Source organism: Haplochromis burtoni, unplaced genomic scaffold, assembly GCF_018398535.1.
Source record: "Haplochromis burtoni strain Fernald_Lab_line unplaced genomic scaffold, NCSU_Asbu1 Contig_37, whole genome shotgun sequence".
Taxonomy (NCBI): domain Eukaryota; kingdom Metazoa; phylum Chordata; class Actinopteri; order Cichliformes; family Cichlidae; genus Haplochromis; species Haplochromis burtoni.
This window is the reverse complement of record NW_024582398.1, coordinates 759,480-780,475: the sequence shown is the minus strand read 5'-3', so window position 1 is coordinate 780,475 and position 20,996 is coordinate 759,480. Positions and strand designations below refer to the sequence as shown.

At 38.9% G+C, this 20,996-nt stretch overlaps 4 protein-coding genes across 4 annotated transcripts; 2 read left to right on the top strand and 2 right to left on the bottom strand.

Moving 5' to 3' along the window:
* Window positions 1–5: 5 nt before the first annotated feature.
* Window positions 6–6,115, bottom strand: LOC102291507 (voltage-dependent anion-selective channel protein 2). Its single transcript, XM_005919612.3, has 9 exons — window positions 5,962–6,115; window positions 5,061–5,132; window positions 4,883–4,932; window positions 1,827–1,979; window positions 1,699–1,751; window positions 1,383–1,610; window positions 1,133–1,283; window positions 968–1,025; window positions 6–881 (listed from the first exon to the last, which is right to left on the bottom strand). The coding sequence occupies exons 2-9, from the start codon at window positions 5,125–5,127 to the stop codon at window positions 790–792; spliced, it is 852 nt and encodes a 283-aa protein (XP_005919674.1). The 5' UTR covers window positions 5,128–5,132; window positions 5,962–6,115; the 3' UTR covers window positions 6–789.
* A 2,747-nt stretch (window positions 6,116–8,862) lies between these two features.
* Window positions 8,863–14,641, bottom strand: samd8 (sterile alpha motif domain containing 8). Its single transcript, XM_005919613.2, has 6 exons — window positions 14,447–14,641; window positions 13,046–13,621; window positions 12,403–12,498; window positions 12,214–12,331; window positions 11,986–12,136; window positions 8,863–10,453 (listed from the first exon to the last, which is right to left on the bottom strand). The coding sequence occupies exons 2-6, from the start codon at window positions 13,600–13,602 to the stop codon at window positions 10,149–10,151; spliced, it is 1,227 nt and encodes a 408-aa protein (XP_005919675.1). The 5' UTR covers window positions 13,603–13,621; window positions 14,447–14,641; the 3' UTR covers window positions 8,863–10,148.
* A 631-nt stretch (window positions 14,642–15,272) lies between these two features.
* si:ch211-223p8.8 (dual specificity protein phosphatase 13A family protein) lies at window positions 15,273–16,403 on the top strand. The gene is made up of 3 exons (XM_042219771.1): window positions 15,273–15,351; window positions 15,415–15,720; window positions 15,834–16,403. The coding sequence occupies exons 1-3, from the start codon at window positions 15,273–15,275 to the stop codon at window positions 16,025–16,027; spliced, it is 579 nt and encodes a 192-aa protein (XP_042075705.1). The 3' UTR covers window positions 16,028–16,403.
* Window positions 16,404–19,193: 2,790 nt separating this feature from the next.
* On the top strand, window positions 19,194–20,956 carry LOC102292436 (dual specificity protein phosphatase 13). Its single transcript, XM_005919615.2, has 3 exons — window positions 19,194–19,475; window positions 19,642–19,859; window positions 20,358–20,956. Exons 1-3 carry the CDS (start codon window positions 19,348–19,350, stop codon window positions 20,567–20,569), a joined length of 558 nt encoding a protein of 185 aa, XP_005919677.1. The 5' UTR covers window positions 19,194–19,347; the 3' UTR covers window positions 20,570–20,956.
* Window positions 20,957–20,996: the final 40 nt, after the last annotated feature.

The following is a 20,996-nucleotide window of genomic DNA, read 5'->3' as shown; positions in this document are numbered from 1 at the left end:
AAAGGTTGATTTCAGGACTTTATTGTAAAGGTAGACACACACCAACACACAAACAGCTCCCTGATTAGTGTCACAGTCCTCAAAGGGGAAGTAAGGTGGATAATTCACTCAGTCACTCAAGCCACAGTGAGGGAAATAAAAATGTATTTAGCATAGCCTTGCAACTTAGAAGCAGCTAGCAGAGGTCCTAAACTCTTCAGTCAGAACATTTAAACATCAGTCAAACTGCTCTTTAGTTGTTTTCTCAAAGAAAACAACTAAAGCACAGCCAGGAGGCTGGCTTCAGTCTTCATAGCATAATTTGTTGGAGTAACCCTTCCACAGGCAGTACTACCAAAACATAAATAAAATGTGCAAATAAAACAAAGGAGGAAGAGCTTAATTAAGGGAAAAATCCTACTGTGCAAAATAACACCTCAGGTTTACATTCTATGTGATCACACTTTAGCAAAGGAACAAGTTTTTGTTTTGAAAACCACTCTTTGTCTTCGTCAAACTCAAAAAAAAGCTCATGTTCAACAGCGAGTGGAAGGTTTTTCTATAATTATCATTATGGTAAATTGAAAGGAGTAATAGCTGATTAATAAATACATGTGACTGACTAATTATTGTAACCACAATCAAAGGAAGTAGGTGGAAAGGTTTCCATCTCATCAGTGCTTGTGTCCTGGGGGTTCTACTTTGTTTTGGCTTAGTCGTTAGAATATACGTTGCTGACCACACAGGAAGGCAGAAGGTCAGGTTCTGCCGATAATCCTTCCTCTTCTTATGAAGTAGCAGACATTATCCTTATGCCTCCAATTCTAGGCCTAGACCTAGTTTGTGGCCACCAGCATTGATATTCTTCCCATCAACAAGTGCAGAGAGGGTGAGTTTCATGCCTGAAATATTAAGTGAACTTAATGAAACGAGGTCCTTAAGATATAGAAGTGTTTTTATTGGACATTATTAATGAGGTTGTTCTTACCGGGCCGGAGAGTCTGGGTGTACCCAACTCCTACCAAGCTGGCATTATTCACCTTAGCCTGCAGGGAAAAAAACCCACATGAAATCATTGTTAGTCTTTTATTCTGGACTACAAACTAGACTTTATAATATCTTTAAAATGTAAGAAAATGTGAGAATATCTTACTGATATGGAGGCACTGGAGTCTAACTGGTATTTAGCAGCGATTCCAAAGGAAGTGCTGTTGTTGCCCGCTGTCCAGGCAAGATTCACAGCGGTCTCCAGGTCATCATTGACCTTCTGATAAATAGAGCCACCAAACTCTGAACCATCATTTCTGAGGAAAATGGGGGGAAACAAATGCACATTACACCTTGACTCACGGATCAATAAATTCTATTAGAAATCATTAAAATATTGTCTTCAAAAAACATACACATTGGTGTGGAGCTGGAAGTCCCCAGTTTTGTAACCGACAGCAAAGTTGCTCTTGGTCATCTTGGATTTAGCCGTGTCAAAGGTCATCTGGTAACCTGCCAACCATCCCTCATATCCGGCCACTGCTGCTCCATGAATAGTAGGACCAGCAAAGTCTAAATCTACGTCAACACCGGCATTAAGGTACTCCCTTTTATAAGCCGTTTTAACCTTGCCACTCTTCTTGCTGTGAAATTAAAATGAACATGTTACATAAGACTACTGAGTTAGTAACAGGCTGCCAATCACGAATTTCCAATCAGTAAATAACCTACCCAGTATTAGGTGAAAACGTTGTCTCAAATGTAAGTTTCAGGCCTTTGGTGATCTAAAAAACAAAAATTAATTTACTTTCCAATTTCATATTTGGAATGGTCAACACTATAGCCAAGATATAAATTACCTGATCTTCAACACAAATTTCTGTCCCGAGAGTGTTTTCCGTGGTCCACTTCTCCGTGAACGTCAGCCCATATTCAGCCCATTTGTACTTGGTTTCAAGGGTTCCAGTGACCTTGCTGGTATCGACATTGGATGAGCCTGATGTTTTAAATTCCTGAAACAAATAAATGAGGGAAAACGATACTGGTTAGAAAAGTCTGTTATCTGTCATACATACAAATGTTAATAAGTCTGATGTGCATTTTAGTGTATGGTAACACTTGTGCACTGTACAAATTACTCTTGTATAGTACTTTAACCTTTTTTTTAAAATATACCTTAGTTTTCTTATTTTTCTGATTTTACTGTTTTCTAAATATAAACCAGTTCACTTTTTCTGACCCTTGTGCTGCTGTCAGAAGTTCACTTCTATCTATTTCAGACTGTCTTTATATATTTTCTAGATTTTACACCAAACATAATAACAGGAGTCAAAACAATTATCCGTTTAATTTATATCTCAGAATTTAAATAAACAGTTAAAACAAAGTTGACTGATTTTTCTTTCACTGTGACAATAAATAACAATTTATAATTAACTGTGATCTTCATTTCACAATTACAAACAAGCACAATCTGATTAAAGTAATAACTCACAAAACAGTTGTACTTCACGATTCTCCTGAAAACACTGAGTATTAATGCACAACACAGCTTTTGTTTTCTTTTTTAACTTCTATAACAATATAACAATCCTTCTAAAGGTCCTGCGAAAGCTGGTGTGTTTTGCAGCAACTAATTCTTCCAGAGAAGAGCAGATTTCCTTTTGTCATCCTCCTTAATGGGAGCACCTGACTCCAAGAAGGTTTTAGAGAAGTCACTAATACAAAGCTTTACATACTTTTTCAAACCTGCACTGCATGCTTAGTGTGTTCACTAAATACATATTTGTGTGCTTAGTTTAGTTAGATTGAATTTATCGTTAAGTTTGACTTGGATCAAATTATGTTTTATTTATATTACTGTAGAAATTGCAGTAATCGTGGATAAACAAGCTTTTTTTCCTCTTCTTGGATTAGCCAAAGAAAACAAATAAACCGATGGCCACAAGTTTTCTTGCAATTTTATCCATAATGTAGCGCTGGGGAGCAAACCAGATGTCGTGAGGTCATGCCTGATGTGACGTTTTCAAAGGTGCAACAAAATCAACCTCTTTTGTAATGTCTTTAAATGGTTAGACTGTAAAGACCACAATGAAGCATCTTAAGTGAAAACCTGTTATATACAGAGATGGGCAGTAACGCTTACTGTAATCCAATTACTTTTTTTAAGTAACGAGTAAAGTAAGGGATTACTACTGCAAAAATGGTAATTAGATTACCGCTACTTTCCCGCAGGAACGCTGCGTTACTAAAACCGTGATTTTTTTGCGAGAATGTCTCATGACAGTGACGTAAGCGAGAGCGACGTTCGTGACAACAGCTGTGTGCAGATCAACAATGGATAATATATCGATTGTGGGAGAGAGTATGAGCGTGCAGCATTTAAACCGTGGAAGTACTGACCTTATTTTGAGTTTGATTCCATAAAAAGTGACAAAAACATTAGCGTCCGTTGTGCGTGGGAAGAAAACTTCTTTTTACAGCGAAAAAAACCCCCTAAACTTCCAAGCAAGCACCGAGTGCGCTACCATGTAATGGGAAACTCACAGAGAAACTCGCGGATTCTGCGGCACACCTGCACCAGGGCAAACTTCCGCCTACCCCACTCCTGCTTTACAGGTGAAAATAGAGCAACAGGACCGCTAGTCTTTGATTTTATTTAATTTTCTGCTGTGTTTCACTTGCATCTATTTGAAAGACTGAGTGTAAACACAAAGAAAATATTTTATTTTATGTGCTGGAATGTGCAGAAAATAGGTTTAAATGTTAAACAAATTTCTTCCAGTCAGAGAATGTTGCATATAATAAAATTTTTGCTTGATGCATAAAGTTAAAAGATTAAAACTAATAAAACAAGTTTTAAAAAGAGACTTTTCCATTTGATTACATTTTGTATGATGGATTATGCAGAAAAAGTAGAATTGGGCTGAAAGATCTATCGCTTTATCACCTCTTCAGGTTGTAAATCGTGTTTTTAAAAAGTAACTAAGTAAGTAATTAATTACTTTTGACAATAAGTAATCAGTAAAGTAACGGGATTACTTTTTGGGGGAAGTAATCAGTAATTAGTTACTGATTACTTTTTTCAAGTAACTTGACCAACACTGGTTATAACCATATGAAACCAAAAAAAAAAAAAAAATCTCAAAAATAAACTCACAACTAACTTACTTTTAAAGGACAAACAACACAAGACATAACTTCCTATGAAACATTGACAATTTGTAACACTACTTTACAAAGTTCCATCACTAAACAATATACTCAGTAACACAAACTGTTAGGACCACGCAGCACCAGGAAACCGGGCGAGGCAAAGAAAACACATTAACAGGTGTTTTTACATGGAGACAGAATTATTTTACCACCAAACTTGTTAAGACCAACTCCAAACGGAGTTCAAAGCTACATTTTATGGCTTTGCTGTGGAAACATCAACACAAACAAGCCAGATGCTGACTTTATATGGTAACACAAATTGGCATTAGTTTACTGCATTTCCCTCTTGTTAGCAGAACAGTGGAGCATTTATTTTATTTATGATTTATCTATTTTTATGAGGATATTAAAATCTCGTACTCCCCAGGCAGAAGAATGAGCCACTGCCAAAATACAGAAAGGCCCATTTATGCAAATAATAATAAAAAATACAATGTTATGGAGCAAGAGTATGAAACATGCAAGAGTATGCAAGGAAAAAAGTGCCTTGATACAAATGTTTGGTCATGCTGCTCAGCACTAACATGGAATCACATATTTGATAAAATGAAAGAAATGTTTGTTTGTCATTTAGGATCTGCAGGCCCTTTACCCTCTGACCTATGTGTTGATATTTCATATCTATGATAACAATAACAATATTAGTATACATTAGCTACATTTCAACATTGGATGTTATATTTACAGTTAAACTCACCACTCCACTTGAAGACTTAGTCTTCACATCAAGCTTGACGAGCCCAAAGCCTGCAAAGACAATGACAGTGAGATACTACTTCCTGTGCTTGGAAAAGGCATTTCCAGCCGCAGACCTGACCTCTTCAGGTCAGCAAATACACACTTATAAAGGTGCCTTTTATCTTTCTTCCAGTTACCATATCCCTTATTGAAGATGTCCTTTGCTGATTTGCCCAGGTCTGCATATGCTGGAGGGACTGCCATTCTGCCTATACACACAAGAGAAAAGTGAATGTAAATGGTGACACAGGAGTATAAAAAGAAGCTTGCTTTTAAAAGTTAGTTAATAAAAGAATTAAAACCAAGCATATATATATAGACATGGGCAAAATGTGCGTCTGTAAAGTGTGATAGCTGTGGCTGTCAAATGGAGAGGAAAGTTACAAATTTTACAACTGGAAATATTTTTAAATTCTTATTCTACTGTCAACTGCTTTAAACTCAATGATGGTGAAACATTATACAGTGAATGCATTAAGCAACCAAAAAAAAAAACTAAGAGAGAAGTAGTAAAATCCCAGCTATTATAACCTTGACTACAATTAATGTTTCTGTCAAGTATTTGTAATTCAGATTTTATTTTAATATTCATTTGTTTAACTGCTGTCACTAGCTATATATAAAGACACGAGTTCAGGTGTCTGTCACCTTATTCTCAAGGTTAGACCGACGTTTTCAAGTAATCAGAGCATGGAGGTTATTGGTTAAGAAGGAAAAACGCTATAACAGATTGCATACAAAAGAGGTTTAAATAGTATGGAAAAAACTAAGTGAGCATCTGGGTCATGGATTCAATAAGTGAACTGAGCTTTACTTTGAAGACGTTATCAAAATTAAAGAGTGTTAGTTGAATATACATTTATTTTCCTGCAAATACTTGCAACCACAGCACTGAGTGTAGTAAGGGCATAAAATTACATACAGTCTATGGGTAGGGGGCGTTTTCTAGCTAGCAAATAGAATGTCTGAAAGCAGTACCCCTGCACTACAACAAATAAAACACGGATAACGTGTGTAAATACTCAGCCTATTACTTACCGAGAGTTTCTTCTCTTTATTATATACCCACTAACTTGACAGATAAGAAAAGCTGCGGAATGAGCGAGTACAGCCGGTGTAGGACGATATGGAGGAGACACCGCAGCAAACAACCTGCTGACCTCGGCTCAGCAGGACCCGAAAATATAGCTGTGCGTTTTGTGCCCGACTGAAATAGGAATCGTGTAGTAATTGTTTAAATCATATGGATATTAATTTATACATAAATTATATTTTACAACAGGAAACTGAATTTTGAAAAAGCGACTTTCACGTTAATAATGCGAGAGGTCTTCCAGGCAAATGGAAGACCTCTAAATCACTATGGCAACCTATATACTACTGAAAGTTACGGGCTTATGCATACAGAGCTGTACAGAAATCAGCTATAGTGCTACATTGGTGCCGCTCACCAAATCTAACGTATTATTCACAGGTTTTACATAATCAGGAGGAAAAGCCTTTGATGACAGGATACACTCGTGGATCACTTCATTAGGTACACTTCTTTACCTGCTCGTTAAGACAATCTTGTAGCAGGCCCTAGCATGACAGAAGAGAGTCTTTAACGGGGCATTCGCTTATTTTCTTCATCAGGAGACGTACGGTAGTTCTGAGGAACTTCTGAACATTTTTGGACATCGTTTGAACGCAGTGAAAGCTACAAAATAAAATATATAGTCCTTTTGTTGTGTCACAACATGGGACAGTCTGTGACTTCAAGCACCAAAGGAGTGCAAATAAAGTGAGAAAAATCCGAAAATAAGTGCTCAAGAGTTATACATTAAGTCATTAATGAATATAAAGTATTTAAATACACTTGTATCCAAGTGCTGCACAATGTCATCTCATCGCAAACCTCGATCCGCTTGCAAAGCGTGCAAACACCTGCGAACGTTAAACATTCGCCTCTTTTTCATGCTAGCTTGAGAAACACGTGTCTGAGCTAAAATTAGCACATAGATGCTAGCAGCATAAGTATAGAAAGAGAAAGATGCGAACATTATAATGTACCTTACACTACGAACATACAGAGAACACTGAAGTTTAATCTTTGTAACTTACACAAAATTGTTTTGTTGAGAGCGCCAGATTTCTCCATACTGTTTAAGAGTTACAAACCTCTCACCGAGTCTGCTATTCATGCTACTGCGAAAACTACAGTGCCAGTAATTTAAGAAAAAGAAAAATTTTTGTACTTATCTAAATTCGCACATTAATTGCAAGCAAACAGAGTATTCAGAGATTCCTAAGAAAGTCTACTGGGATTTTCCCAAATAACCATATACAGTTTAAAGAGACTGATCGGAAAAAGAAAAGCTGTCCAGTGACTGACAGTTCTCTGGGTGAAAATGCTTTGTTGATGACAAAGTGCAGGAGAAAGGCCATACCGATTTAAGCTTCCCGAAGGGACTCAAATAACCACTTGTTACAACCCAAGAATGAAGAAGGCTTGAAGCAGATGGGCCACAGCAGCAAAAGACCACACTCCCTTGTACAACCCATTATGCTAATCTGAGGACTGGTGAGCAGCGACTGGTAGTACAGCTTTGCCAGTATAACTTTGAAGAGTGTTGCAAAGCCGGACAGGACAACACTAATGGGGATGGCTCCAAGATTCCATACCAGGAAGAACCTATAAGGGGAGGACACAGATGAGGACATTTTTTCCATGTGCTGAACTTCACATATCAGCACTTGATGAAAGGCGACTTTACCAGCTATTTGATCACCTTAGGCTTTATCAGCGTGTGGTATACACACAAAGACTCCATGATGGGGAAGAGATTCAGCAGCTCATTGTCCTAGAACCCTTGCAACATAAGGTATGCAAGAGCCAACATGAACATGGGGGGCATTTCAGTGCAAAGAGCACCCTCAGTCTGTTGAGGAGGACTGGCTCGGCAGTGCAAGCGGTGCACACTGGTTAAAGGTATCCAGTACCTAGTGACATTCAGCAATATTACAACACCACTTGAGGTCCTTGCAGTGGACTATGTGGTGATGGTGAGCCGGATGAACAGGTAGAGACTGCTGAGGCCTCTGAAGCAAGTGATGAGGCTCAAAGCAGCTCTGTGAATAGCCCAGTATCTTTCCCATTGACTTCCACAGAGACATAAAGATATGGTTTCTCCCTTCTTTTTGTTGGACTTTTAACCTGATATTTAATTGGACATTTCAGCTGCTGTGGTTATAACTCTAATGGACTAGGACACATTAAGAAAAAGACTGCGTGTGGGACCATATTCAAGGACTTTTGTTACTCACTACTGATTACAGACTTTAGGAGCATGTTTTTATCAGCATTGTGGGTCTTGTTATATTCATGACACAGTATTAATCATTCCAGGGCGAGTGAATAAATACCATCTGAAGGCTGTTGGGGTTTAAAGGGGGTTATTTGGTTTTATCCCTGTTCAGTAAGCGCTCAGCATATGCTTTGTTTTTTGCGGGTCTGGGCCCTTCTCTGAGTTTCTTGAATGTTTTTTGTAATTTGCCACTTTGTCATTTGGAGCCCATGGTGGCTCACGGGCCACTGAGTTTTATCTTTACAAATTAAAATGTTGACTGTAACATGAATGTATTGAAAACTATGTTGAACCCAAGTTGCCCTGGAGTAAGGGCATCCTGCCAATCAAGCTTGGTGTAGGAAATTAGAGGAAAATTGTGTTAGGCTAGATTCCGGTCTGTGGGCGCAGTATACTTCAGGTTGCCACCATGTCAACACAAGTCGCTCTTTAATACCTAAAGCAGTGCCCTGTAACAATAAAATACACATTTAACTCCGCCTGTCAATTTTCCAAATGATTGCTCTTAAGCTTTGGCAACAGCGCGCATTCCCCAGGTGGTCGTACAGCAAGTGGGGCAAAATAAATAGATAAATAAAAAAGGAAAGGAAACTCCTGTTTCAGCTCTTTATTGATGGAAATGACTGTCGGGACAAGAAGTTTAATGGCTCTACAGTAGCACATAAACACATCCTACTTCTTCAGTGAAGGGATGTGTTAAGACTGTTAACTCCACTCAGAGTCATGTTTCTAACATGCTGCAATGACGATGATCTTTTACGATTCTCTCAATGAAATGTACAGGACAAGCTGGAATATGTAAATTAAATAACGTGTTTCCAACGAATACAGAGTTTGAAGCAACTGTAAACATAATTCTCTATGTGCACATTGCTGCAACCTTGTACACAGAATATAAAAATACCTATTGACATTTATAAAATGGAATAAATTAATCTAAACAAATACAAATTTCAGCATCTGTTTACTACATATTAACATCAAAGAATTAATATCAAGAAAAGGTTGTTGCACTTGGTCTAAGTCTAGTAGTTTACACTGAATGTGAACTTCTTAAAAAACCTATACATATATTCAACAGTAAACATGAACAGTTTGGAATAATTCTTCACAGAGAAATGTATCACAGTAACACTCCAGGTAATTGGCAAATGGAACTATGTTTAAGACAGCTGGATAAAACTTTATTCTAACTTTTTTGGCTGATAATGTCATTTCCTTAAATGCATATTTTCTAGGAAATAGCAGGCGATGTCATGACTAAAGACACAAGATTCGGTGTATGTCGTTTATCTGAAAAGGAGCCATGAATTTCTGTTTCAGTCTTTAGTAATGCTGTCAAAATGTCAGCGTGTTATAAAGGAATGCAGAAGATTGAACAAACATGATGACAAATTATGTTTTTCTATATAACATAATATGAATCTATACATATTGCTTTAACAGTGGTCCATACAGATACATACATACATCGTTTTTTAGAACTCAAATGTGGGATATGAGGAAAAACTCAAGAATCCAGATCCAGATATCTTAATTGCACAGTTTCCTGTAAAGGTTTAGATGCATTTTTAAATGAGAATTTATTTCATAATTTTCTTGCTATCCAAACAGTCTGTAACAGATGTCATTGTATTGTAAAATCAAACTGGGATGGGGCCTTTTAGAAACTCTGCAGGTTTTTTTGTTTAAAAAAAGACAATAAAAGCAGGTTAGGAGCTAAATCCTAAAATTTAAAAGGATATGGCTCTGTGTATTCCATCAGGCCTTGTGCGGCTCATATTAGGCGTCTTTTTCACACACCGCCTCAGTTGGCAACTTGACAAAGCAGACAAAAGAACACTGTCTGTGTCTAACAGTACTGCTGCAGGCTGCTTATTATCCGATCAGCCTCTTTAGCACAGCAGGTCTAGAAAAAGGCCAGCAGTACTCGTTGGGGACCGGCCCGTTGACATTGCACTCAAAGAAGGAGAACATGGGGAACCAGATGCGAGCTCTCCGGCTCTGCTGGTAGGCCCGAGTGTTAGCTAGGGTGTGGTAGTACAGGAAGAGTCTGGTAGTGATGTAGAAGGCTATGAACACGTCAATGGAGTAGTGTTCATGCGCAGCCAGGATGAAGAAGATGCCGAAGAGGTTGAGCACCCAGGACAAAGTGTGGATAAAATTCCAACTTCTTGGAGTGTCTGTGTAAATCAAAGACGGAAGAGCGTTACTGAGCACTTTATGTGATTCCATTCTAAAATGTGGCACATTGTTAAGTCTGTTAAAGTTATTTTCATTCACATATTTAATGTAAAAATATTTTTTCTGCTTGTGGCTCGTCTCAGGCACAAAGCTCTCAGCCACTCCTACCTGCTATTCAAGCTTTTTGTTTAAATCAGAAAGAAAGAAGGGTGGCTCTACAGGAGGAGGAGCTGAAATGGCTTGCTACAGACACTGGAACTGAGGATGAATCATACAAAGTTTCTCTAGCAGAATCAAAGACTAAAAATATTTCAATGGAAACAACTATAATAGGTTTATTATTAATTTTCAAGAAATACTTGCAGTACCAGTAGCGGACACTGGGTGGCAACATAGGGACACCTTCTCCAAATATGGCTAATCTATGTCTGCTTTATCATTTACTACCACTATAGGGTTTATTGTACTGTGTACATAATAATAGTGCTCTTTAGACTTGGATTGAAATTAATAAAGCAACAATATTTTTTTTTAAATCAAGTTTTAATTATATAGGACCAATTCACCCGTCCTATGCATTCCTTGAACATATATGCACATTTAAGGTCATATCATGGTAAACCTGACTCCCAAGTTTCCACACAGTGTTACTGTTGGCCAAGGTACTGCCACCCAGAGCAAGCATCTAATATGACAGCATGTTTAACAGGATTTATAGAAGGTAAGGGCCAAGTTCAATAACCTCAGTTTTATCTGAATTTAGAAGCAAGAAATTTGAGGTCACCCAGGTCTTTATGTCTGTAAGACATTCCTTAAGTTTAACTAAGTGGTGTGTCATATCTGGCTTTGTGGATAAATAAAGCTGGGCATCAACTGCACAGCAACAAAAATGTATGTTATGCTTCGAATGATACTGCCTAAGGGAAGCATGTATAATGTAAATAGAATTGGCCCCAGCACAAAGCCCTGTGGAACTCCATAATTTACCTTATTGCATGAAGAAGATTCCCCATTTTACATGAACAAATTGGTGTCTATTAGGTAGATATGAGTCCAACCACTGCAATGCAGCATTTTTAATTCCTCTAGCATGGTGTAATCGCTGTAATAAAATATTGCTGTCGGTAGTATCGAAAACTGCACTGACATTTAGCAGGATAAGCACAGAAATAAGTTCACTGTCAGAAGCCATAAGAAGATCATTTGTGACCTTCATTTATGCCTTATTGTGTACTGTGATGAGTTCTGACACCTGACTGAAACTCTTCAAATAAATTAGATCAGTTAGCTGTTGGCTAATGGACTAATATGGTTTGGAATACATTAACCTGGAAACATACAAATTCTCTCACATGTGTTAGTTAATGTCTAAAATGTTTATTTACTTACAAAATGAGGGGTTTTAGGGATTAGTTTTGAAATCATTGCTCATTTTCCAATTATAATTCCAAGTTATTCCAAGGCCTTTTCATCTCATCTTAGCACAAGTGTGTTTTCCTCCTCACAGAAAACAGAAACAGAAGCTACTCACATTCTGTGACAAAGAAGTTGAGCATGGTAAGGACCACAGTGTGGCCACTGAACATGTAGTCGCCACATGTGTGAACCCCTGTCAGTGTCATCCCAAAACCGCTCCAGATGGCCACAGCTCGCTGTAGTTTGGCCCACATGTCGCCGTACATCTAGAAGGAAACAGGCAATACTCTAATCTTGCAAAGAGATCTGATACATGAGAAAAAGAGAAAAAAAGATGCGTTACCTTTCCTGAACACTGCAGGTGCTGTCCTGGAACAGACAGGGAAGTGACAAACATGGTGATACAGCGCAGCATGAACACCGTCCCCATGAGGCTGCACATCCGCCGCAAGAGAATGGACCTAGAAGTAGTCAAATGTGAGTTTCCTGTGCTACTGACAGGCTCCTGGGATCATTCAGAGCACCTACTGACCTGTGTTTATGGAGCAGCAGAACCAGCATCCAGATGTTACAGAGGATCACTCCACATGCCTCGGCCATGGCGAATGCCCAGGGTATTCTAGGCACACTGCGGAAAAGGACAACATCAGTGCTGAAATAACAGATTGAAAGTGAGCATTTATAGCTGATGTTGCTTAACATCTTACAACAAACATGACAGAAAAATTAGTTTGGTGTTTTGGTATATTAGTTTTAATAAATCATTTCAATGCATATAGATGTTATCTCCCAAGATATCTCTTTTGGAGATAATTAACTAGCCTGAATAATTTGCCTCAGTGTCTTGCCAAACACACACTGGAAATTCCTTGAAATAATCTCTCCTGGTAAGTTTTCATTTCATGAAAAGCCCAAAGCTGGTCATAAACAAAAGTAGGTCACCTTATAAACAATCCTCGAAGGTCTTTTTGAACCTCAGCGAGCACATCAGGAGTATATGAGGACAATAATAGAAACACGCTATAAGGAATTAGGGCAGTTATAATGTCAGCGATTTGGTGTGATACTCAAACATCATCATTTGTGGAATTTCAGAGGTGATTAACGTTTTTGTTGTAAGTTGTAAGAAAGTTGTAAGAAAATTTAAGAAAGCTCTTGTGAGCGATCACACCCACCTGTCTAGAAAAATATCTGGGAGCGGAGGGTATGTGCGCATGTCAGGGACCCTCTCGTGCACGATGACCATGACGAAGGATGTAAACCCAAACACGAACACCACATAGACAGAGCTAAGCACCGTCTTCCAGTACTCGGGATCGAGGCGCCGCATCTGCTGCTTGTACTTTCCATTAGTGTACTGGTGATACTCCTCTCCCACTGGTGCTGTGTCAGTGCTGTCGCAGTCTCTCCCCGGGTCTCCGTTACACAACCAGTCCAAACTGCCTCCGGAACCGGTGGGAGAGTGGCCATCATAGGGAAGACCCAGCTCCTCCAATAAATCAATGTTCTGTTTCTGAAGTTTCCGAATGGAGACCATTAGCCGCTTGATGTCCCCCAGCACCTTGAGCTCCAGAGGCGGCGAGCGGAGGTCGTACTCACTGAGGGCGAGCAGACTGGTGCCATCCAGCCGGTGCTTGTTGCACAGCAGGTCCACATAGTCGCAGAAGCCCTCTTCCTTCAACCACTTGGCAACATGCTTAGGTGTCCAACGACGGACACTCAGCTGGGTCATTTCCTCCTGACACCAAAGGCTAAAAAGAAGAACAGCCACATTTAAGTTCAGCAGTATCAGTTCCTTATTGGCTTCCAAAACACCATGCAAAAATAATATTCAGGATTAGCTTAAGGCACAGTTTATTTGCTCTGAATCAGCAGTAGTAACTTTAAAGACACTATGCAAGACTGCTGCGCAGACAGAAAATACATCCATTTTGTGACAAAATTATAGGTGATAAACAAATTTAAGACAAATCCTGAGTTACACAGGAAATCTGGGTAATCACAACTTATGCAGTTATATGACGCAAGTACTGGCAAGGATTTCCTAAGGCACAATGGAAACCACACCCTACAATGTAAGTGAAGGAGCAGCTACATGTTATCCCAGGCCAAACAGTCAATTAAATCCCAAGGTATTATTGTCCTAGTCACATTAAAAGACATTATGACTATTTCTAACTTCATTATTAACCGAAATAAACGCTGCCTCAACAGTCTGCTCCTTGGACTGACAAGAAAGCAACACGTTTCTGTGTTTTTTTGATAAAATATTTTAAATAAACAGTCCAGCAACTACAGTCGACCTGCAATAACCCATATAATTAACCCATTTAAATATATCACTGGCTAGCATTTAAATCGGGCTTAGAAGCTCTTTGTATACTCCGAAGTTAACTTATCTCAGTATTTTGTCAGGCAACTATCTGGCCTATTAGTATGTAAAGACAAATACGCCAGAGATAAACATGAAAGCATCCACATGCACCCCTGCCCACGGGGCTAACTCAGCTTAATACTAAAGACTGCTAGCTCACTGGTGCTAGCTCAATCAATGCGTGTGCTTTGCGGTCACTCACCAGCTCTGAGATGTAACAGAAGATGACACAGAATATATCTCTCCGGCTAACTAACGAAGTGACATCTCACAAGAATCAGAAGAAACCTTATTAGCATTTGCTTTAGTGACACGAGTTTGCTGGACATCATTACGCCCAGGCTTTGCGCTAGCTAGGAGTCCTGTTGACAACACAAGGCGGTAATGTCCAGAATAGCGGCGCACGCTAAAAGAAAACTCGGAACAACAGTGAAACAGTGACACTCTATGGTGAACAGGTGGTACTACACCGTTCTTACGTGTGAAATGGTATGACCAAAAACATTAAATAGAGTTGTGGTTATTTGCTAGGAGACGTTAAACCAAAATTAGTTGGGGTGTATTTATATATTTGAGCCAGTTTCTATACATGTGGCCCTCTGTGGATTAGATAATATCCAAAATAGATTCAAACATGTGTCCTCAATTCTCGTTTTTTTAATAAATTAAAATGCATGCTGTACAATCATTCCACCGTGAAAAAAGAACACTTTAAATAAATCATTCAAAACCCAAAAGGACAATGACAATAATGAGCATGATGAGTGTAAACTTCTGACCACAACTATATGTATTTTTGCAACTGATAAAATTAGAAATTATGAGTTGACATAAAATGTACTTTAAAAAAACATTTAGAGATGTAAAGCTGGCCTACATTCAGAGTAAGGTAGGTCACTGTTTTAATTTTAGAACAGCAACACCTGTCCTTGTCTGTGGCTGCCACCGTGGTCTCAGTGAAGGTTTAACAGTTTGAAAATAAATGTTGAGAGAATAAATCATACATAGGGATATGCATGTGGTCAACAATGAACAATCTGCAGGAAAATAGTGCAGCTTCTCCTGCCTCTCCTTCTGTGAAAGACCTTGAGAAGATTTTGTATGGAGGTAAAAGGTTTGGTAATCATGTTGATGAAGTTTGGCCTAACCTGTTCATTGGAGATATGTAAGTCTTTAAAATTGCTCTTGATGGCTTATACAACATAATCAGCCTAGATCAATTACCAGTTAGAAAGACTGATTGCTTTTTTCTTTGTAGGTCAGTAGCTAATGATCGCTACAGCCTGTGGAAGCTGGGAATCACCCATGTTGTGAATGCAGCTCATGGGAAGACGCACTGTCAGGGGAGTCACTACTTCTATGGATCCACCGTGGATTATTATGGAGTGCCTGCAGATGACTCACCGTCTTTTGACCTCTCTCGATATTTCTTTCCCTCTGCTGAGTATATTCATAACGCACTTGACACGACAAGTGGTAAATACCCATCATGTTTAATGTCAGCCTCCGCCGACCTCTCACTCGTCTCATCCCTTATCGACCACATGCTTTATGCTCACCGTGATATTTTTCTTCTCCTTCCTCTCCAGCTCGAGTTCTCGTCCACTGTGCTGTTGGCGTGAGCAGGTCTGCCTCCATCGTCCTGGCCTACCTAATGATCCACCACAATTACACGCTCCTAGATGCAATCAATAAGGTCAAAGAGCGCAGGTGGATCTTCCCAAACAGAGGATTCCTTAAACAGCTTCGTGCTTTGGATATGAAACTGCAAAAGACTTCATGACCGCTTCAAAAAATAAAGATCTTCTAATGCACATAACCTCAAAACAGCTTTTTCTCCAGACAAATGAGAGACTTGATGACTGTGTCAGTTGAAGGAAATGCTGTGCTTTGACTTTAATCAGTTTGTTTCAGGAATGGAATCTAATCAAATGTATTTCCCCCACAACTCTGGCGCTGTGTTTGATGTGAATTATGCGGCATCTCTATATAATATCGACCCGCGTCTTAATAGGAGATCAATGTAATGAACTCTCCTCTGGGCAGAATCAATTTAAGGGACTGAATATGAGATATTGTTTTTATTTAACCTTAGTGTTGTGTTGAAGAAGCTTTTATCCAATGTGCTGCAGGTGAAATTAATCTGCAGTGTGTTTTCATTTTAAACCTATTCATTTTTATTTATTTATTTAGTTTTTTTTGGGGGGGGGGGTACTTGGTAAGTACAAAAACTTACATAAAACTTTTATTTTGAAACAACATAACCAGTACACCATGGAAGCCTTTTTTTTTATCAGTATATTAGCAGTTCTTTTGCAGATGTCCTAAATTTTATTTTGTTACCACAATTGTGATTTGGGGTAAAATGTCTCCAAAAATTATTGGATGAATTGAACCGAAATTTGTCCAGACACTGTGATCCCCTCAGGAACTTTTTATTGTTGACTCTCATGAACTAATGTCATCAGGTCAAATCCACAGTTCTTCTCAAGTGGTGCTTCATGACTAAGTACCTGTAAACAACAGATTAACATTATCACCTGTTATCTACAGATGAGACATTCGTGACTGTAGCAAATATTGGACCAAGGTGATGAACTTGATCATCATGAGGCTCTTTGATCCTGTCTATACTCTATCTTTGAATGTGTTCTTCATTTAAAGTTGTTGATTCTGTCTTCAAATCTCCAGCTGATTGTTTTAATCAGTTCCACTAATAATTATACTAATAAAATAAATCATAATCATTATTTGTTGGCAGAAATGGAATACTATAAAAGTAAAACATTATATAAGATGGTCATGGTGATTTTTTAATAATATAAAAGTCACTCCTGAATCAAATGGTAAGCCGTCCAAGTGTTTAATTTATATAATATATGTATAGGTATATATGTTTCCCGGCAAATTTAGGTTACTCATGTTGGTTTGCTAGCAACATTTTTTAACAGCATTAGCTAACTTCTTCGCTAATGATGTTAAAATGCTAACTGAATTTTCAGTCTGGACAATCATCTATAGAAACAACAACAGGTTTTATTTTAGAAAGTGAAACCTTTCAGCTAATAAGGGTAACTTTGCTTTCGGTTACTCATGTTGGTTTGCTAGTAACAGTTTTTAACAGCATTAGCAACTTCTTGGCTTATGCTAACTGAATGTGCAGACAATGTTGATCCTTAACCAACACTGTTATGATGATGTAGAAACAACACCAACATGAGGATTCAGCTAATAAGGATAGCTTCACTTTTATTGCCACTAGAAGGTCAAAGAGCCACTGCACAGACATTATGTTGGTCTGTTGCCACACTCCTGACTTGCTAAGCTAGCTAAGGAATGATAAATAAACAAAAACACTGTTAAGATTAGCAAGTCAAAGTGATGCAAAATGTCAAAGGACAAGACAAAAAAGGAACACTAAATCCTTTGCTAATGGCACATTTTCCTACATGGCATCCCTGTCAAGGGCATATGTGGACACATGATGAAAGGACCCTGGTTAAATGCATCCTGGAAAACCTCACAAGAGATTTTAGCAGTTGAATTTCCATTGTTATCACATTAAAAAAAACACATCTTAAAACCAAGGATCAAGGTTTTATTTTCTGGCATTTCCAGCAAGTGGTGGCGGTTTCATTATCTTATTAACGAGACAAAGCACAGCAGCCTTCACGTGTCTCTTCAGCATGTATCACATTCCTTGCAGCTGATAATGGGGAAATCTGTTCAGAATTTTGCACACCTAACTTTTTTGCACATTAGAAGAGAGAAAAAAAATAAATAAAGATTCAACCTTGCCTCCGAGTCTCAGGTATAATGGGCTCCCTCCATCCCCGCTGGTGATGGCTGTGTGCATCAAAACCTAGCAGGCTGGGGAACTTTTTCAGATAACACAGGTCTTTGGAATGTGACAATGTGCTTTGGGTTTCCTCCGACGAAAGTGACTATGCAGCCTGACAGTCTTTTGATTTCAATGGTCTCTTAGCAAGAAGAATCCTCTTCACAGAAATCCTGAATCACCAACGGCTCAGAAACATCTCCCTCTACATTACCGCTGTTCTCGAGAACAAAAGCTAATTCTTAGTGTCTGGTAAATTGTCTGGAGCTCATTCTTAAGTGTCTCTTGTAGAGAATAACTATTCTTAAAATGGTTGTAAAAGAGCTTCTCAACCAGAAAGCTCAAAGGGGAACAAACGCACAATCGCACCATGCTTGTCAAACTACTCTTTCTCTAGCATTTATGGATCACATTCTTAAAGTTTCACATACATATTCAGCTGCATTCCCCCCCACATTTTCACACCACTCTAGAGTCTTCAACAAGGAGAAGCAGCACTTTGAATTATCAATCAATAACCGTCTCCAGGTTAAAAATGACCCGGAGACATTTATTGACTGATTCTGCATCCAACATTGGTACTGGTATTCAACAACACGCCACTGCACCCACATTTTACATACACATTCATGACTCCGAATGAAGAAAAGTCATTACATTTCATGGTGCGAGGGAGAAGTTAATTAGTTTTTTAAAGCTAAAATGGGTGAAATTGACCTGCAACATAATAGAGGAGTTAAAATAGACATTTGCACAGTATGAGAGGCTGTTTAATGTCATGAACAGCCCACAGCAAAGCTCTTTTCTCTCTCTTTTTTTTTCAATTTCCACTTTGCTTTCACATGATATTTGCGTCAGAGCGTAAACTAGCTGCATGAAGCTGTTACCCTCTTTCTCTTCTATAACTGCCAAATTACACTGGACTTTCTGTCACACAGCATAATCACTTCACTTAAACATTTTGCCCATAATTACATTTAGTTATTGCTCGTTTATGGCATGATTCATCTGTTTGAGGCTTATTAAATCTCAGTCGCGCCGTGGTGTGAAAAGTACAAGCCCCGGCTGCAGTGTTTGTTGTTCTGCCCTCTGCACGAGTAAGACTACACGCTAGGTTATGTACTAAATTGGGTAACTGTCCAGTGATAGCAGATAAACACCTGCTCGTACACATCATCTTGAGCCGGAGAAAGACGGGGAACCGCTTTAAAACAACAAACATTTGGACCAGTGATCGATCCAAGACAAGGGATTTGGATTTTAAAATGTCAGCGCTGAGAAGCAAGAGAAAAGAATATCTAAGTGTGAAGGATTTGCAGAAGCTTTTGGACTCTTGCAAGCTGCACCTCAATCAAATTGACGAAGTGTGGCCGAACATATACATAGGAAATGTGTAAGTATGTACTTTTATTTCAGATGATTCGGTTGCCTTGCAAAGGCTGTTTTCTTTGACATAACTGCTTCCACGTATTGTTTCATTCTGGCATAAAAATCATTGTGCTGTGATGCGTAGAGTTCCCATAAGTCTTGAACCTCTTTCTGTCTCTTTGTCTTGCTAGGGCAGTAGCCCAAAACAAGGCTGCCTTGCTGAAATTAGGTATAACTCATGTATTAAACGCTGCTCACTCCAAGCGAGGCAGCATAGGGAACCAAAGCTTTTATGGCAACGACTTTGTGTATTGTGGCATTCCAGCAGATGACTCGACACACTTTGATCTGGATGTTTACTTTCAGCCTGCAGCCGATTTCATTCACAAAGCTCTGAAGTCACCTGATGGTAAGACTCCTTGAGGCTTTTAATATAGTATTACAAGTGCTACAGTTTTCCTTTCTCAAATCCCTGTATATCACATCTTTTATTTAACTCTGCAAATCCTTATTACAGTAAACCCACTCATTCCACTCAAATTCTCCCACCACGCTGTCCTTTCAATGTCACCTGTCAGCACAATGTAAGACAGCTTTAAGTGTATTTTCAGCCAGCTGTAATAATAAGAGTCTTACCTTGCAGAATTTAGGTATATAATGTGACCATGGCTCTTTTCAAAGAAGCTATCAAGCAGCGGACGGGTTGGGATTAAGGAGACAGTTGGGCCCAGTCTGCAAAGGGACCTTAAATGAACAAAGAGTGAATTGTAGGCACTATTTTTAGCTCGCAGCAGGGAAAAAGAAAGACCACAGCGTGAGACGGGCAGTCATGTATGATATTAATAAGTCTGAGGCTTCTCGCTAATCCTTTCTTCACATCCCTCCCTTCATCTTGCCTGTTCTTCAGGGAAAGTTCTGGTGCACTGCATCATGGGAATGAGCCGGTCATCGACCTTGGTTTTGGCATACCTCATGATCTACCATCATCTCCCACTCAAACAGGCTTTGCAGAAGCTGATCCAGAAAAGAGCCATCTACCCCAACAGAAATTTCCTGGCTTTGCTGTTGGATCTGGATCTTCAACTGACAAAGAAAAAGAAAACATGTCGGATCCTGTAGTGAAAAGAGGCATTTACATCTTCAGCCACAAAGCCACGCGGTGGTTTCTGGGAATAACGATGCCAGCCAGTCTGTCGGTGCAACAGTCCAGACTGAAACGTTTAGATACATCATCGTGAAATTTGGTTCGACTGAGTGGATTTCTGTCGACTCAGCTGTCCACATCACTAACAGAGATCAAAGTTGCACAAATCACACAGAATAAACTATCAGTGCTTGTTTTTATATTTATATGTTACTGAAATGCCAAACGTTAATGGCAGGAGACAAACTCTGTACACTCATTAGTCTTTACTTTTATTATGATGAGGTTCACCATTCTAAACAAGCTCAGATAGATAGATAGATAGATAGATAGATAGATAGATAGATAGATAGATAGATAGATAGATAGATAGATAGATAGATAGATAGATAGATAGATAGA

Excerpts from the sequence above, each read along its gene's own strand:
- LOC102291507 (XM_005919612.3), bottom strand. The coding sequence starts at position 5,127 with ATGGCAGTCCCTCCAGCATATGCAGACCTGGGCAAATCAGCAAAGGAC. Across the intron at positions 1,284-1,382 it reads TTCCAGCTCCACACCAATGT|AAATGATGGTTCAGAGTTTG; the intron begins GTATGTTTTTTG and ends CATTTTCCTCAG. Across the intron at positions 882-967 it reads CACCCAGACTCTCCGGCCCG|GCATGAAACTCACCCTCTCT; the intron begins GTAAGAACAACC and ends TTAATATTTCAG.
- samd8 (XM_005919613.2), bottom strand. The coding sequence starts at position 13,602 with ATGACCCAGCTGAGTGTCCGTCGTTGGACACCTAAGCATGTTGCCAAG. Across the intron at positions 12,332-12,402 it reads CTGCTGCTCCATAAACACAG|GTCCATTCTCTTGCGGCGGA; the intron begins GTCAGTAGGTGC and ends GACTACTTCTAG. Across the intron at positions 10,454-11,985 it reads CAACTTCTTTGTCACAGAAT|ACACTCCAAGAAGTTGGAAT; the intron begins GTGAGTAGCTTC and ends TGATTTACACAG.
- si:ch211-223p8.8 (XM_042219771.1), top strand. The coding sequence starts at position 15,273 with ATGAACAATCTGCAGGAAAATAGTGCAGCTTCTCCTGCCTCTCCTTCT. Across the intron at positions 15,352-15,414 it reads TGAGAAGATTTTGTATGGAG|TCTTTAAAATTGCTCTTGAT; the intron begins GTAAAAGGTTTG and ends GAGATATGTAAG. Across the intron at positions 15,721-15,833 it reads CGCACTTGACACGACAAGTG|CTCGAGTTCTCGTCCACTGT; the intron begins GTAAATACCCAT and ends CTTCCTCTCCAG.
- LOC102292436 (XM_005919615.2), top strand. The coding sequence starts at position 19,348 with ATGTCAGCGCTGAGAAGCAAGAGAAAAGAATATCTAAGTGTGAAGGAT. Across the intron at positions 19,476-19,641 it reads AACATATACATAGGAAATGT|GGCAGTAGCCCAAAACAAGG; the intron begins GTAAGTATGTAC and ends TTGTCTTGCTAG. Across the intron at positions 19,860-20,357 it reads AGCTCTGAAGTCACCTGATG|GGAAAGTTCTGGTGCACTGC; the intron begins GTAAGACTCCTT and ends CCTGTTCTTCAG.